We start from the raw sequence: 17878 nt of genomic DNA on the forward strand, positions 1-17878 counted from the left end.
TTAATAATGTTATCCAAACCAGTCTTTTGGGGAATGCAAGTCAAAAAAACAATAATGGGTTTTCCACTACTTCAATATTTGATGAAAATGTGAAGAATTTGGGGCCAAATACCTCAGGGCACTTGTGAATAACAGCATGGTTATCTGTTTTCAGGAGAATAAGCATGAATGGCCAAATATCCTGTAAAAAGTCACTGAGTAAAAGTCCCACTCTACAGAGATATTTTAATACAATTGACAGTCTTGGATGTCATACAGATTATACTGGTATGTTCTCAGATGAGGGTAGTAATGGAAAAAAAAAAACAACAAGAATAACTGTGACTAAAATAGTGATTCTAGGTGTATTCAAGTCAATATATTTATATACATAGTCTGTGCTTTCCCACATTCTCTACAAAATTATGGTACCCATGTGCCTGGCTGTGATGAATTTAAATTCTAATGGTTGTGTCAGGGATATAAATATTACCTTCACATTATCTAATTAAGATGGAAACCCATAAGGCATGGGCATCATAACAAGAACTCAGATCAAGAATAGTACTGATATCACAGAAGCCACTCTGTCCATACAGATTTCTGTAGAATTCTTTAACCCTGTATACAAATTGGCTTAAGGGTATTCTTTTAATTAGCACTTAATGCATTCTTGGAAATTCTATTGCATTTTAGTAGACTAACTTTGGTAATTCTTAATACATACAGTGTGTAAAGATAGGAGAATCACCTATTTTATATTAAAAAATAAAACAATTTTGATCTCAGGTCTCAACCAAAATTGAAGTTTAACCTACAAGAATTTCAAAACAAAATCCTTGGCACAAACATAACATACTACAATATCTAATAGAGCAGCCCCATTAGTATAAGAACTGTATTCATGCTAATGTGCTTGCTTGGGGCAATAATCACCAGAGTCTCCAGTTCTGGTCCTTGCCAGTAAAGGAGTACCGGGAGTGGGTGATGTAGTATTGTAATTATACAATTAGCCTTGTCAAGGCATGGAGCACTGGGAATAGCAGGACCTTGAAGCTCTAAATGTGCCTAGCTGATAGATGACTGTCATTAAGCTCATGCTTTGCTCACTTTGTGATGGGTTAGACAATGAGTTTAGGAAAAGGCTTCTTAATGAAGGAAAAAATACTTGACCCATAGTCACTCTCTTCATGTGCTCCTAATTGCTCAGCTCACCCTTCCTTTACACAGCAACATACATACTGTGGTCATCTCTTTGCCTGATGAAAAATAACCAATAGCTGCCAACAATCTCTTTTTAATCAATCAAATTTAGATGATGGAAAGAAAAACTGCAAAATTACTGTTCAGCCTAATACTTCGAATCATGACAATAAGAGCTCACAACATTCTACAGCTATCCCACATATCAATGTTACTTTGGATTTTGTAGACTTTTGACTGCATAGAACTGTTCTATCTTCAAAACACATAAATTCTTCTTACTAACATATTTATATTCAAGACATATAAAAATACCTTAAATGTGTATAAGTATACACACACATACATAAATATCACAAAACTGTGTGTATTTTATTGTATCAATTATGATACAAAGCAGAATTACCCTAATTTTCTTATTAAACATGTTGTAGGGTTATAGAAAAATCATGTAGAAAACACAAAATTCTATATACCCCCCTATTTTTAACACATTGCATTAGTGTGGTACATTTGTTAAAATTGACAAGAATATTATTATAATATTATAATTACAGTCCATGGTTTATATTAGGGTTGCCTGTTTGTGTTCAATAGTCCTATTTTTAAAAAGAAACTTATTCTAGTAATTAATATACTACCAAAAATATCCCCTTTTTAACCACATTCAAGTATATAATTCAGTGATGTTAATTAAATTCACAATGTTTTGCTACCATCACCACCATGCATTACCGAAAGTTTTCTATCACCCCAAGTATAAACACTATACAGTTTAAGCATTGACTCCACATTCCTTATCTCTAGTCTAGCCTCTACTATCTTTCATTCTAGTTTGTGATGCTATAAATTTGCTTATTCTAATTATTTCATATCAGTGAGATCATACAATATTTGTCTTTTTGTGTCTGGTTTATTTCACTTAACATGATATCTTCAGGGTTCATCCATGTTGTCACATGTATCAGCACTTCTTTCATTAATGGCTGAATAATATTCCACTGTATGCTTATACAAAATGTTGTTTATCCATTCAATGGTTGATAGACACTTGGGCTGCTTCCATATTTTGGCAATTGAGAATAATGCTGCTATGAACATCATGTGAAAATATCTGCTCAAGACATTTCTTTCAATTATTTTGTATATATACCTAGAAGTAAGATCACTGGGACATATGGTAATTCTATACTTAACTTCCTGAAGAACCACCAGACTCTCAGTGGCTGCACCATTTTACATTTGCACAGAAAATAAATGAGTGTTCCAATTTCCCCACATCCTCTCCAACACTCATAATTTTCTGCTCTTTAACAGTAGCCATTTTAATGGATATAAAATGTATGTCATTGTGGCTTTGTTTTGAATTTCCCTAATGACTAATGATGTTGAGAATCTTTTCATGTGTTTTTTTTGGCCATTTGTATATCTTCTTTCAAGAAATATCTATGCTAGTCTTCTGCCCATTTTGAAATTGGGTTTCTTGTCTTTTCAGTTTTAAGGTGAAGGACTTCTTTGTTTATTCTGTATATTAATCCTTTATCAGATATATTTCAAAATGTTTTCTCCCATTCTTTTTACTTTCATAATAAAGTTATTTTATGCAAAAAATATTTTTAATTTTGATGAGTTCCCATTTATCTATTTTTTTATTTAATAGCTTGTGCTTTGGGTACACATTCCAAGAAACCATTGCCTAACACAAGGTCCTTAAGATGCCTCCCTATATTTCCTTTTAGGAGTTTTATAATTCTGGATCTTACATTTAGACCTTTGATCCATTTGAAGTTGATTTTTGTATATGGTGTGAGGTAGGGGTCCACCTTCATTCTTCTGCATATGGATATCCAGTTTTCCCTGCACCATTTGCTTAAGAGCCTATTCTTTCCCAAGTGAGTGAACTTCACACCCTTGAAAAAAATCAATTGGGCATAAATTTGAGGATTATTTCTGATCTCTCAATTGGATTCCATTGATCTATATGTCTGTGGTTGTACTAGAGCCATGCTGTTTTCATTGCTGTAAATTTGTAATAAGTTTTAAAATTGTGAAATTTTAAATTTTAATTTTAAATTTCATTCTCCTTTATCAAGACGCCTAGGCTGTTTGGGGCTCCTTACACTTCCATATAAATGTTATGATGGGCTTTTTCATTTCTGTAAAGAAGACTATTGAAATTTTGATTGGGATTGTGTTGAATCTGTAAATAAATTTGAGTAGAATTGACGTCTTAACACATATTCTTCCAATCCATGAACTGGCATATCCTTCCATTTATTGAGGTCTTCTTTGATATCTTTTAGTAATGTTGTGTAGTTTTCTGTGTACAAGTCCTTTACATCACTGGTTAGATTTATTCCTAGATATTTGATTCTTTTAGTGAATATTGTGAATGAAATATCTTTGAATTCTTCAGATTGTTAATTGCTAGGTTATAGAAATACTTGATTTTTGCATGTTGCTCTTGTACCCCACCTCTTAGCTGAATTTTAAAATTAGTTCTAGGGGTTTTGTTTTGGATTTTTCAGAATTTTCTGTATAACAGACTATGTAATCTGCAAACAGAGAAAGTTTTACTTCTTCCTTTCCAATTTGGATGCCTTTTACTTCTTTTTCTTACCAAACTGCTTTGGTTAGACCTTTCAGTACAATGTTAAATAACAGTGGTGACAGTGGGCATCCTTGTTCTGTTCCTGATCTTAGATAAAAAGCATTCAGTCTTTCAACATTGAGTATGAGGTCAGCTGTGTGTTTTTCATATATGTCCTTTATCATGCTGAGGAAATTTCCTTCTATTTCTAGTTTTCTGTGTGTTTCTATTAATGGGTGCTGGATTTTGTCAAATGCTTTTTCTGCATTAATTGACATGATGATGTTTATTATTACCTTTGTTCTGTTAATGTGGTATATTACATTAACTGATTTTTTGAAACACCCATGAATCCTTTGGATAAATGCCAATTGATCACAAGGTATAATTCTTTTAATATGCTGTTAGATTTCATTTGCTAGTGTTTTGTTGAGGATTTTTGCATCTATATTCATACAGAATGTTGACCAGTAATTTTCTTTTCTTGAGTTATTTTTATCTGGTTTTGGTATTAGGGTGACATTGACCTCATAGAATGAATTAAGGAGTATTCGCTCCTCTTCAATTTTTTGGAAGAGTTTGATCAGGATTGGAGTTAATTCTTCTTGGTATGTCTGGTAAAATTCACCTTAGAAACCATCTGGTCCTAGGCTTTTCTTTTTAGGTAGGTGTTTGATACCTGATTCAATCTCTTTACTAGTTTTTGGTTTGCTGAGATATTCTTTTTCTTTAGTCAGTGTAGGTAGTTTTCATGCTTCTAAGAATCTGTCCATTTTCACAGAAATCTGTCCATTTGTTCACTTAGAACGATAAGTTTTCTAGTTTGTTGGTATACAGTTGTTCATTGTATTCTCTTATAATTCTTTTTATTTCTGAGGGGTTGCTAATAATCTACCTTTCATTTCTGATTTTAATTATGTATGCCCTCTCTCTTTCTTAAAATTTGCCAGCCTAGATAAATGTTTGTCTAGTTTATTGATTTTTTCAGGGAACCAACTTTTGGTTTTGATGATTATCTCTATTGTTTTCTTTTTTTAATTCTCTATTTCATTTCTCTCCACTCTAATCTTTGTTATGTCCTTCCTTCTTCTCACTTTGGATTTTGTTTTCTCTTATTTTTCCAGATCCTCCAGTTGTGAAGCTAGGTCTCTGATTTGAGATCTTTCTTCTTTTTTAATGTAAGCCTCAAGATATTTCCTAATCTCCCTTTCGTATTTTTCTTTGACCAATTGTAGTTTAAGAATATGTTGCTTAATTTCATATATTTGTGAATTTCCCAGTTCTTCCTTTGTAGAAGGCATGTGTAGTCTGGTGCTGTTGGATGAAGTGTCCTACACATGTCTGCTAGCTCTATTTGGTTCAGAATGTCATTCACATATTCCATTGCTTTATAGATCTTCTGTCTAGATGTTCTATCCATTATTGAAATTGGTGTATTGATGTTGCCTACTTTTAATCTAGAACAGTCTATTTATCCCTTCAAATCTGTCAATATTTACCTCACATATGCTGAGGCTCTGCCATTATGTGTGTATATATTTATAATTATGTCTTCTTGTGGAATTGACTTTTTTAAAATCAGTATGTAGTAACCTTCTTTGTCCCTTGTAACAGTTTTTTATTTAAAGTCTATTTTATCTTTTACTGATATAGTGTGGTGGTTTGAAGTTGTATGTATATCCAGAAAAATATGTTCTTAAATTTAATCTATTCTTGTATGTGTGAACCCATTGTAAGTAGGACATTTGGATAAGGCTACTTCAGTTAAAGTGTGACCCGCCTCAATCAGAAATGACGAAGTGAAAGAGAAATCACTTCAAAGGCAGAATCATAAAAGTTGAGGTCTGGATCAAAGACATCTTCTCAGGCTAAGAGAGTGGGACCACTCACGTGTGTGGAAATGGTGAGTTTGACCCTGCATTTGGAGTGGGTGGATCTTCTACCACGTTGTTTAGGAAAAGTGCTGCCACTCCAGTGTTCTCAGAAGGTGGAACCCATTCCTCAGGGATTTCAGAGAGGGTGAAGCCTGTGACCGGGCATTTGTGGGGAGCCTGGCCATCAGTCTGATGCTTGCAGAGGGTGGCCCCTTCACCCTGGTGACTGTGGAGAGTATGGCTTGGAAAGGGTGGGGCTGAATATGCAAAAAGTAAAAAGTGGATTTACATACAAGAAACAATGCTATAGCACTGGCATTTATATTACTCTATGATTATCCTTACTGGAGATCTTTATTTCCTTATGCTCTTTGATCCACTGGCAGTCTTTCCTTTTTAGCCTGCAGAACTCTCTTTAGTATTGCTTATGGAGCAACTCCAGTAGAGATGAACTCCCTCAGTTTTTGTTTTCTGGGAATGGCTTAATCTCTCCCTCATTTATGATAGAAATTTTTGACAGATACAAAATTCTTGGTTGGTAATTGTTTTTTTTCCAACACCTTCAATATTTTGTCCCACTGCCTTCTTGCCTCCATAGTTTCTGATGAGAAATATTATTAGGATTCCCTTATACATAATTTGTTGTTTTACCCTTGCAGCTTTCAGAAATTTCTCCTTGCCCTTGGCTTTGGACAGTTTGAATACTATGGGTGCGGTGGTGTTCTCTTTGAGTTGATCCTGTTTGGGGTTCATTGGGCTTACTGAATGACCATATTTATGTTTACTGTTAAATTTGGTAAGTTTTTTTTTTTTTTTTTTTAACCATTATTTCCTTCAATATTACTTCTGCTCCTTTCCCTCTTCTCTTTCCAGTAGTCTCATAATGCATATATTGGTATGCTTGATGGTGTCAATATTTATTGAGCAACCATTATGTGGCAGGCAACATGTTAAGATCTTGGAACATTTTGTTTTAATTGTTACAACAATCCTATGAGTTAGATGCTATTGTTCCTAATTTTTCAGTAAGCAGGCTAAGAGAGCTTAAGAAACTTACCCAAAGTTTCACAAGCCAGACTTTCTAATTCCAAAGTCCATGTTCTTTCACTATAATATACATACTCGGTTCTCAATAGATATTTGTTATATTAATGAATGTAACAATAAATGAGCATGAATGAACAATGTATTTGCATACATATGTATGTGCATGTATATATAAATACATATTTTCCTGTTCTGTAGAGACTTATGTCTAATTTTTCAGATTACTATCAGCTGCACCTAACTATATTGGTTAGATACAATTATTTTCATTTTTTCAAAAAAGGAGTATGTCTCTAGAAGTTCACATAACTGTGACCCAAGATTCAAAACAAGATCGTATTTCTCTGTTTCCATGTGAATGTATAATTATTTCAAAATGAAAAGTTAAACAACAATTACTATCTGGAAAACTAATTGGGCCATTGGAAAAGGGAATAGATGTATGTTTTGTCTCCAGTCCCACTACGGACTTTCTGTTTCTGGGCAAATCAGTTGACCTTCTCCTCCTTTGTTTCACATATCTAAAGCAAAATGCAAGTACTCTTTCTCTGAATTACTCTAAACATCTTGAAATCTGTAGGGAAAATGATATCGCACATATACCTCTTTAAGATCATGAATATACATCACAACTTCCTCAGAGAAATATTGCAACACTTATCGACCTCTTCAGTTTTAGAAACAAAAGCCACAGGGGAGCAATAAAGTAGATGTGCCAGTCCTGGTGCTTCGATTCTGCACTTGAGAAAATCACTGTGCTAAAATCTGCTACAATACCAAGCCTCATATAGTCATGACTAATAGTTGTAATTGTGAACACTTGACAAAAGTTTCACACATGAAGTACAATTTAATCCATTTGGATTGCATAGCTTTCACTTTTCTGTAAAAAAAAAAAAAAAAGGTACATTAAAAGTACCAGCTAAAGCATAAATTCACCCAGAAAAAATTAAATCCTTTACTTGCTGGATGTGTATTGCAGCTGAATGAAAACCTTTGCCATTTATAGAATGGAGTAACTTACAAAGCTGAATTAGAGTTGCTCAGCATGCCAAACAAAGCCACAGGCAAAGCAAAGCAAAAGGGAAGCTTGCTATTTTATAGGTTAGACAAGAAAAAACTAAATGACTTCTCTAAGTGAGAGACCTTAATATTTCATGCAAACCCCAGGAAATAATTAAGGCTTCAGTGCAATTCTGGGACCTGTGCTCCAGAAACTGCCTCAATAAACTCCATTCTAATCTGGTACAATCGAGAGTCTCTCTTATCCCTTACTACCCCTTATACATTGTCCTCCTTGAAGGCAATGAGAATTTGGCACATAAATAAAAAGCATGAAGTTGTTTCATGGAGGGCATAAACACAATTCAAATTCAGCCAGGTTCTTTATCACCAATTTGGGAGGTTGCAATGTTATTAGACAATCTGATATAAAGATGGTGAGGGAAAACACTTGGTAAAAAAGGGAGATTAAAAAAAAAAACTTGGAAGGTAAACTGAAAAGCATAAAAGTATATGGAAGTGAAAATAAGCTAGAGCTAGCTGCCTTTTATTTGAAATTCTATAGGGGTGGGTATGGTTAAGTTCATTAGATCATTAAAAAAATATCACAAGAGATGTATGACTTCATCTTTTAGACCAGTTCTCTCTATTACTGTCCTAGTCATTTCACTAAATTACAAATGAGGGGTCCAGAAGTGTTGAGGAGAGGCAAAGTGACAATGTAGTATATGGATTCATGTCCTGGCTGAGTCACTAAGAAGCAGTGTGGCCATAGGGGCACTCTGTCACCTGTTCAGGCTTCAGTTTCCCCACCTTCAACACAGGCATGTCAGATGGTCCCAAAGCTGTTCTAAGGACCTAGGGAGCCACGGGGTGTTCCACGAAGCCCTCTCAACCCACTTCTACTGCTGCAGTTCTGGTTCAGTTTTGTTTAGATTTTCAAGTAATATTTCATATGAAGAAATGCTTTCTTGGCTTAAAAAAATATTTAAAGCCACTGAACTAGATGATCTCTGGGGTTCTGTGCTGTTCCCACATTTTAAGAGACTCTGATACTCATTTTTTTTTTAAGACTCACCACCTCCACTATGAAACTTTTCTGGCATGGGTTCTCACCATGTGATTTTTCATGGTGCTCAACAAATATTTATTGAAGCACTGATGACTAGATAAGCTTGCCATATAGCTAGATAAATACATAAACAAATAGTTTGACATTTAAATAATATAAATATGTTCAGGACATCAACAACCATAACTAATATGAAACAGGAAGTCTTTACTTATGCTTAGAGAGAAAGAGGTTGAGCAGGGAAGGCTGCATAAAGAGAGGATGCCCAATGAGGGACAGATGAATAAGAGCATGAATCATGCATGTTGTGTGAGTAAAGATTCTAATTAGAGAGAATGGCTTTAGCAAAAGCAAAAGGGTATATTACAGTGTGGGTATTCAGAGAACTCCTGCATAATTGATATATTAATGCTATTAATCCCTAAAGACAAAACCTAAGTTGTGGGGAACACTGAAGGAAATAGAGAGCTATGATATTTGAAGCTTAGCTTTATTTTCATTTATAGTCCTCTGATGATCTCACAATATCTATTGCATATTTAGTCACTTTATAAATTATAGAACTTCTTATATAAATAAATCAGCTTTGGAAGAATCACATCTTAAATTTAATTACTATAAAGAATCAACTCTGTTGTGAGTTTATCACTTGATATTAACAAAATTGTAATAAATTCCCCATAAGAAAACTATACTTGAGATTAGGGTACGTGGAACTAAACTGGGCTATTACCTCAAATAATTGTTTTGGGTTTGTGTTTTAAGAATTAGCTCAAGTTTCTGCTTTTGGGAATATACTTTTATTCATTCTTAGATTGTAAAAAGAAACAGGCACAACAATTAACTTTTTGGCATTTATATTATCTGATGCAAAGATGAAAATATTTATAGAATTTATAGAACATCAGGTTCTGTAAGAACTACTTCAATTAAGAGTCAAAGTAGTGAATTAAAAACATCTCATTTCTATTTATATAGAAAAAGAAAATTTTCCAAAAAGATACTCAGTTTTGGAAACCATAAACAATTTCTTTGAACATTAAAAATATATACCAGAGTTTGCACACTGGGTGAATTCTTTGTTTGACCCCTATGCTGCTTTAAAAGTTTGAGCCAAGATTTAAATTTCAGGAATTCACAAAAAACTTCAGAATTCTGGCCTCTCTTGAAAAACTGAAAGATTAGACAACTCTGGTAATATTCCCCAAACCCACAGTCTCCAGATGGGAATAGCTATTCTCTGCTTCACCACAGACCCCCCCTTCCCCGCCCCCAACATCTTCCCTTGTACTGAGATCTAGACCACTTCCCTTAGTATATTACATGTCTGAGCCCTCGTGACAGACCCTTAAAGACCAACCATTAAATCATTAAACATTAATTGAGAATTATTAAAATATCTAGGAAAATATTTACAATTAGATTATTTGTAATACTGAGAATTGAACATACAGGCTCTTTTAATAAAATCATCTAAAAATGGAACAATTCAGATAAGCTTTGCTTTCTTCCTTTTTTGTTGTTTTTTGTTTCTTTATGTTAGTAACTAGACTATATCAAAACAAACAAATCCAGTATAACAATTGTTCCTTCTGACCAGTAAGTTATTTGTTTTAACATCTGTCAATAAAACTGGAACAACACAATATAATAATTCAAAAATACATAAATATATATTGTGTTTGATCTGTTAGTATATTAATAGTCCCTTATAATATATCTTTTGATATATCAAATATAATTTATTTTATTGAAATATGCTGTAACACTTGACATGTTGTCCATACTCAAACCGTTCTAGATTAGGAGAGAGAAACCCAGAAATGTCATTTCCACATGAAGTGATGAGCACTTACCTTAGCGATCTGAACACACCAGTTAAGCAGCAGCTGTGACCCAATGTTATCCTTGTGTTCGTGGACATAATCCAACAGGCAGCCATGGGGCATCAGCTGTGTAACCAGCTGGATGGTTGGGCTCAGACACACACCCAATAACCGTACTAGGTGTGGATGGTCCATACTTGCCATGATCAGAGCTTCCTGTAAGAAATAAATACAATACCACCATTTCATTCAAAGTTCCTTACAATTATAGTTACTTGCACTGTACTAATGGTGCTAATGATGATTCTGAAAATGTACTTTTACTTAACAGAATCAATTAAAAATGAAAAGACATTATTGTAACTTATATTCTTAAAGTGATTTAATTCAAATGAAATTTAATGAAAAAAAACAGCCTATGCATTTGTTAAAATGACGGTGTCATTGAACAACTGCTTATAAAATCAATAGCAATATTTTCTCTTTTTAATATGGACAGTATTAGATTTTATTACTGCTATATAAGTTGAAATTGAATCCAAACTTATACTGTACGTTTTTACACCTTGATCTTTATTTTTGGAGTGGAAATAATCTATACAAATGCAGTTATTTGTAAGTAGAACAAGGTGACCCAAACTAAAGTCATCCATTATTGGTGTGGAGTCAGCATACACACTAGCCATGTATAGATTGTTACCACTGACATATTTTTAAAGCAATATGCCCATTGTGAATTTATATAGAAGACTAAATTTTTATAATATATTTTTCTGCATAATTTTGACTTTATTCAATGTTACTTCATTTTTAAAATGGTAAAATTCAAGAGCTAGGTCAGATTATAAAAATTTGTCTATCCCAATGTCCTCATGTTGTAGAATGAGAAAACTGAGTTCTAATTTTCTTTTTATAATCATAAAGGTACTTTTGCTTAATGGACATAAAATATGGGCATATAATGGTTACTTAACGCCTCTTGAAGTTACCCTCCAATCAAAAATTATTATAAGTGTCCTTGTTTCGATGTGAAATAAATATGACCATAAAAGATATGTTTAGGTCCTTTTTTAAGGTTTGATATGTGATTTTTTCATATGCAAAAAACTATCTCCTAGGAAAACAATAATAAACATTTGCTTTTAAAAACTTCATAATATCATGTAGTATTATTGTCAATAATATTAAACTTGAAAAATGACCAAAAAAAACCCAGACAAATCCATATCTTAAGGCATTCTGCAAAATAACTGGCCCTAAACTCAGTAAAATGACAGTATTATGAGAGACCAAAAAAAGGCAGGAAGAATTTTATAGCTAAATATTTATAAAATATTATAAAAATATAATAGCTTTATTATAGAGACACAGGACAATGCTGGATATTTGGCTCCTGGATTGGGACAATTTGGAAGATCTGAATATAGACTATATAGTATGTGTTATTGTATTAATATTATTTGAGAGTGATGATCATGGTATAGTAGTTATGTAGAAGAATGTTATTTGATCTTAGGAGATCCTGAAGTATTTACGGATGAAGAAGTATCTTGTATCTGAAAGTTGCTATCAATTGGTTTAACTCAAGAAAGAGAGAGAGAGAGAGAAATATGTGTATATTCATATATATGTGTGTATGTGTGTGTAGAGAGAGGGAGAAAGAAATAGAGAGCATGTACATATATGGCAATTTATTAATGACTGCTATCTGTGTGAAGGGTATAAGAGTATTCATTGTACTATTCTTGAACATGTTAAGTAGCTTTAAAATTTTCCAAAACAAAATATTGAGGACAGAAAATGATAGTGAGCTTCTGGTCAAATGGCATGATAGACTGACTACACACATTTCTTTTCATTCCCTCTAAATTCCACTATACTCACAGTAAAGAAATAATAAAAAGGGCAGACAACAGCAACAGAGAAGCAATAAGAATAGAAGCAGGAAGTGGCTTGCTAGTGGTAACTGACAGCAAACATTAGAAATCTGAAGCCTAACCCAGCAGTGGGGAAACTGAGAGGCTACCCATTTTATACCACAAGTGTCCACCATCAGGTCCTGCTACTTAGCACCACAGGCCTCCGTATTTGGGGAATGGGGGAGGGAAGAGGGCATGATTTCAGCAATACTGCTACAAAGTAACAAAGAAACATTTAGACTTCAGAGCCTATTCTCCACTCCACCCTCAAGAGAGGGAAAACAAAAAGGATTGTGACCTGTGGAATACCAGACACAATGCAAGTACTCTGGGAAAATGGTAGCGTTATTTATACATTTACATATGGCAAAAAAAATTAGGATTACCCTCCAGTTCCTTCTCCTAAGTAGAGCTGAAACCAAAATTCTGAGGGAAAGAGTTTTGTTGGTGGTGGTGGTTGTTGTGAGTGGATGAAACCAAGTGAGTGGATAAAACAAAGACATGTTCATACACGCCAGGTCTTTAAAACTTTACCTTCCATGCTTCCTTTCTCAGTTAGAGTGCCCATTTAAAAAAAGGGGGGGGGAGGGATAGATTTGAATACATTGAATCCAGGAAACTAGGGTTTACCAGGTGAGATAGAAATTTAAAAATGATAGTTTGAAGGGATATTGCCAAATATTTGTACAACAGATGATCCTAGAAGTGGAGTTACAGGATACCTAATGAGCTTAAAAAAACATAAACATTGACAGGATATGTGTTTTTCTAGCAGATGATGGAAGGTCAAATTCGTACTAGTTACACAGAAAACCAAGCAAATATGAGAAGAAAGTAATTTGAGGTAAAGCGCAGATATGCACAAGAAAGTCATATTTACTACACAGCACAGCTGTGAATAATCACACAATCACAACAATGTAAACATGAAATGTTGATATAAACAGAAACCATGACTATATTGGAATATGGGGGGATGAACTTCCGCAAGGGAACAGAGTGAAAGCTACACTTCTATTGTTTGTAGTGGGAGATCAGCACATGATGCATAAAACTGAAAAATTAAGAGTTGACAGTGTACGCACATTAGTCAGATACACGGAATTAAATACAAGAAGAAATGTTGAAAAGTTGAAAGCAATTGGTTAGGTGAAAATAGGACAAGGAAGGGAGAGAGGGGTCGGTAAAGGCCTTGTAGAACCACTTGACTTTTATTGTTATTATTTGAAAGCTATATGGGAGGACAATAATTACTTTTATCCTCTACTACTATTTCATTAGTACTGAGATCACTTGAGCCTAAAGATCAGTCACAGTTACGGGGCGTTTTTGTTGGAGTATATGGACTTACTGGATCTAGCTGGGGTCTTATGAGATCTAATGTTTTACTCTTTGAGCAAAGAAAGAGATGGGTAATGTGGGCACATGCTTGAGGAAAGGAGCGAGTCAAGGCCAAACAGAAGGAATAAGCTGGTAAGATGGATCACCCTACCTTGAAGGACGCTTTGTTGTTGTGTTTGTGTGTGTGTGTGTGTGAGTGTGTTTGTGTGTGTGTTTTGAGTCTTTGGGGGAAGAAGCTGAATCACCTGGAGTGATCATTATGCATGTAGTTTTCCTGGCCCTACTCCCAGATAATCAGGTCTAGAAAGCGCATCTTAGGAATCTGCATTTGTATAAACTCCCTAGATGAAGCTACTACAGGAAATAGGAAACTCTGAGAACCTCTGGTACATCTTGATGTCTCCATCAAATGTGTTTCTATAACCCTTGCAAAAGCAATATGCTACAGTTGTTTGAACCCCATTATAATCTCACAAAGCCGTCAAAAGACATAGTATTATAGCCGTAAAATGAGGGTAAAAAAGGTTGAGTGAGATTATTGTTCCAAGTCCCAGCACTAGTAAGTAGCAGGATCGGTTTTAAGACTCAGGATTTCTGATTCCTAGTGTAGTGTTATCTCTTATGATAGTAAAAATATCACAGTTTCTACTCAGTTCCATCAACACTTAACCCTGTAGATGTTTTTCTTGTTAACAAGAAGACAGCCCCAAACACCTAACATTAGCCAATACCTGAATGAATTAGGTCATGCTGTAGTTTAGTTCCTGAGGAGCAACTACTATCAAACAACAAATTGTGCCTACAGGTAAGCTGCTATCACTCACAATATGCTTTCATAAAAAAGCCACAGAAAACATTTTTTCCTCTGATTTACTGAGAGTAGCATTTGGTACAGGCTATTTCTTAAAGCAAAGAAAATGATAAAATTTAAGGTGAAAGAGAAGTTTTGGGATTATTTCTGGCTTCTTTTTCAGGATAACATGTATAAACAGATTTTTTTCCTCTACAATTTAATGAGTAATGATGATTCTACTTTAAATATGCATTTGAAAAGTTTACATGAGAGGAATGTAAAAAAGTCACATGAAAGTTCCCTTTTAAAAAATCTATTAGTAAGTCCTGGCAAAAAAAAGCTGGGTTTGTATTAAAGAAAATTGCTCATCACACTACAAAGAGTATTTGAAACCAAATTGCAGAGTATTTGCATAATAGTCCTTTTTTCTTTTTTTTTGAAAAAGAAAAAAATGAACAAGACACTAATTGTAGGTTTTAATTTTTCATAAAGGAAATAGCAGATGGCTCTTTTGGGTATAGGGAAATAAATAAAGAAGAGGGATGTGCATTCATTTAGAGTGATAAGTGGGATAGAAGATAAATAAAATCACAATACTTTAATCATGGAGTGTTGGATTTCAAGAAATTACTTTGTTAAAAGTAATAATGTACTCTGTTACCTAGCTCTGTGTGGGGCCTCAAAGAAGCAATTTTGGAATCTTTGCTGCTGTCACTAGAAAATATCATGGAAAGCCATTGGAATAAATAAATATTGACAGGTACATTATTTTTTTCCAGAGATAAAATTAGTTTCTGTCTTTGTTTTCCTTTCTTGTTTGATAAATTTTTTTCTTGTAGGTGAATTAAAGAGTTTTCTTATTGGACAGGGGGGAAGAATGTAACAGGTGCTATCCCGAAAACTCTAAAGCAAGAGCATTTTTCTTTATAATGAGGTCTGGTTTAAGAAGGGCATTTGTTTAAACTACCAAGGGACGAGCAGGGAATAGACAAAAATCTCTGAAGCACGTGTGCCATTAGTCTCTAGCCATATGCAATTTGTATCTCTATTTTGGTCTGAAGGGAAGATACTTTTATGCAACAATAAAATTGAGTAATACCATTTGTCACATTAAGGAATCTTTTGCTCACCCTTCAGATGTTTATACCTTGCCACTTAAAACTTGTTTTCTTACTTATTTTGGGTAGTGGTTTCACAAAAAGAAAAAACAAAACAAAACAAAACATATGGCCAGTGAAAACTTATGGGCTATTCTGTTTTTTTTTTAAAAAAATGTTAACTTCAGTCAAACATTCACTATTCATTTTGTCTAAGGACGATTAATTCAATACCCTCCAGCTGAAAACAGGGGAAATCTCATCGCAGCAAGGATAAAGAAGATAAAAGGGGAGATGGAGGGAAAGAAAAGATGGACAATAATGTAGACATATAAAACTGTGTTTAATGCAACATTCAGCAGATTTGTGAATGCTTAAAACAAATGCTTCTACTAAAGATAGTGAGGGTGACACTGATAAAGAAAACAAAGAAGATGATGATGACAATCATGAAAAACAAAATAAAATTACTGGTCCATAACAATGTTTTACAAACCTGTTTTGCTACAGATGGTACCCAGATAATAAATGAAATCTGCATTTATTTTTTGTGTCTATAATAAATAATAATTTACTTGAGCAAGTAGGTGAACAGCAACTGGACAGCATAAATTAATATACCATCAGTCTGAGTTTGTCTACCTTGTTCAGTGGTGTTAGCACTCATTTCCATTCCCTGGGATCATTTCTGTTGGCTTCAACAGTCAAGACCCTTCTAACCTTTGGGGTCAGCAATTTTTTCATCGCTATTCTACATCTTTCCCAATTGGGTGGCCGTATTTTAGATTTAGACACTACTTAAAACTATTATGCAATGAATTCAACTTTCTGGCTGTGTTTTCTCCTTGCCCCCATCCTCCGGTTACCCAGAATTTCCTTCCATCCTTATTATAACTTCCTATCCCTTTAGTTATAATTTATTTAATGAGGATCTCTATGGCTCTGGCACGGTGACTAAAGCTCAGTCTACATCATCTCAAGCCTCATGGAGCTTAAAATCTAGTGTGAAAGGCAATAATTAAACAGGAAGACCAAATAAACATAAAACAAATTTATACATATTTATGAATTATGTTAAGGGTTATGAAGAAAATACACAAGATGATGTGATAGGTAATAAAATGGTGGTTGCAGAGCTACTTTTAGATAAGGGAAGTCAGGAAAGAGACCTGGATTATGAGAAGCCAGATATACAAATTCCAGAAGAGAGCATTCAGGGTAAAGCAATAGTAAGTGCAAAAACACAGGAGCCTGGCACATATTTGCTCTCAGAAGGCTCATGTGCCTGGAATGGCATGATATGAGATTTGAAAAGTAAATCATGTAAGGCCATGCAATGCTGGGAAGTACAATGGATTTTATTGATAAATCTTTTTTTTCTATTTATACTATTTCTGTTATGCTTTATTCACCTTCTATCATAGCCTTTTGACTCCACTGCTAACTATTACAATAAAGTTTTACCTGCCATCAAATAATTTTCACCCTGTTTATATTTCCATCTTGGTACTCTTTGACCAAAGGCAACCCTTTTGCATTCTCAAACTTATAAATGTTGTTAGAAAAAGGAATGAATTCATAGGGATTTGTCTTAAATCTCCCAAACCGATCCTCTAAAAATATCCTTCTGTTGTAGTCTGAATTTCTTACTGACTCCTTATTACATTTACTATAACCTCTATCTCTAGAAGGAAGAAAGCTTTCTACATCTTCCCAATTTTTACTCAGTAAAATATAATCTTGACATCATTCCATTCTATTCTCTTGAATCATTTTACTGTCATCTGTCACTTGTATAACTCATCTGCACTCCATATTAGCACCTTCTCGGAACCTAAAAGGATATTTAGGTGCCTCCATTCTAAAAGTAAAATTCAATTTTGCCACATCTCTATTTTGGGAATATTTTCTAGTCCTGCTTTTGCTATGCTTTCATTTTATCATCATTCCCTCCTTTAGACTCTGGTTTTCATACAATTTTCCAAGTTCTAAGTGATGTCTAAATCTACGATATAGTCACCCAGATGGAAATTATATAGAAAAAAATGCTAACTCCAAAGGTCAGAAAGGTCATAATCTTGACTTTTGAAGTCCACGTGTTTTCCTGAATGCTCACTATTTAGGTTACTGTTGAA

At 34.1% G+C, this 17878-nt stretch overlaps 1 protein-coding gene across 4 annotated transcripts in view; it reads right to left on the bottom strand.

Annotated features, from left to right (window-relative positions):
* The window catches only part of ERBB4 (erb-b2 receptor tyrosine kinase 4), a 1164817-nt gene that overhangs the window by 159734 nt on the left and 987205 nt on the right, over nucleotides 1-17878 (bottom strand). For all 4 annotated transcript variants that reach the window (XM_037849192.1, XM_037849193.1, XM_037849194.1 and 1 more), the window contains one exon: nucleotides 10624-10809. In XM_037849192.1, the coding sequence (XP_037705120.1) occupies nucleotides 10624-10809 (186 nt within the window). The remainder of the gene's footprint in view (nucleotides 1-10623; nucleotides 10810-17878) is intronic.

Source organism: Choloepus didactylus, chromosome 9 (assembly GCF_015220235.1).
Source record: "Choloepus didactylus isolate mChoDid1 chromosome 9, mChoDid1.pri, whole genome shotgun sequence".
NCBI lineage: Eukaryota > Metazoa > Chordata > Mammalia > Pilosa > Megalonychidae > Choloepus > Choloepus didactylus.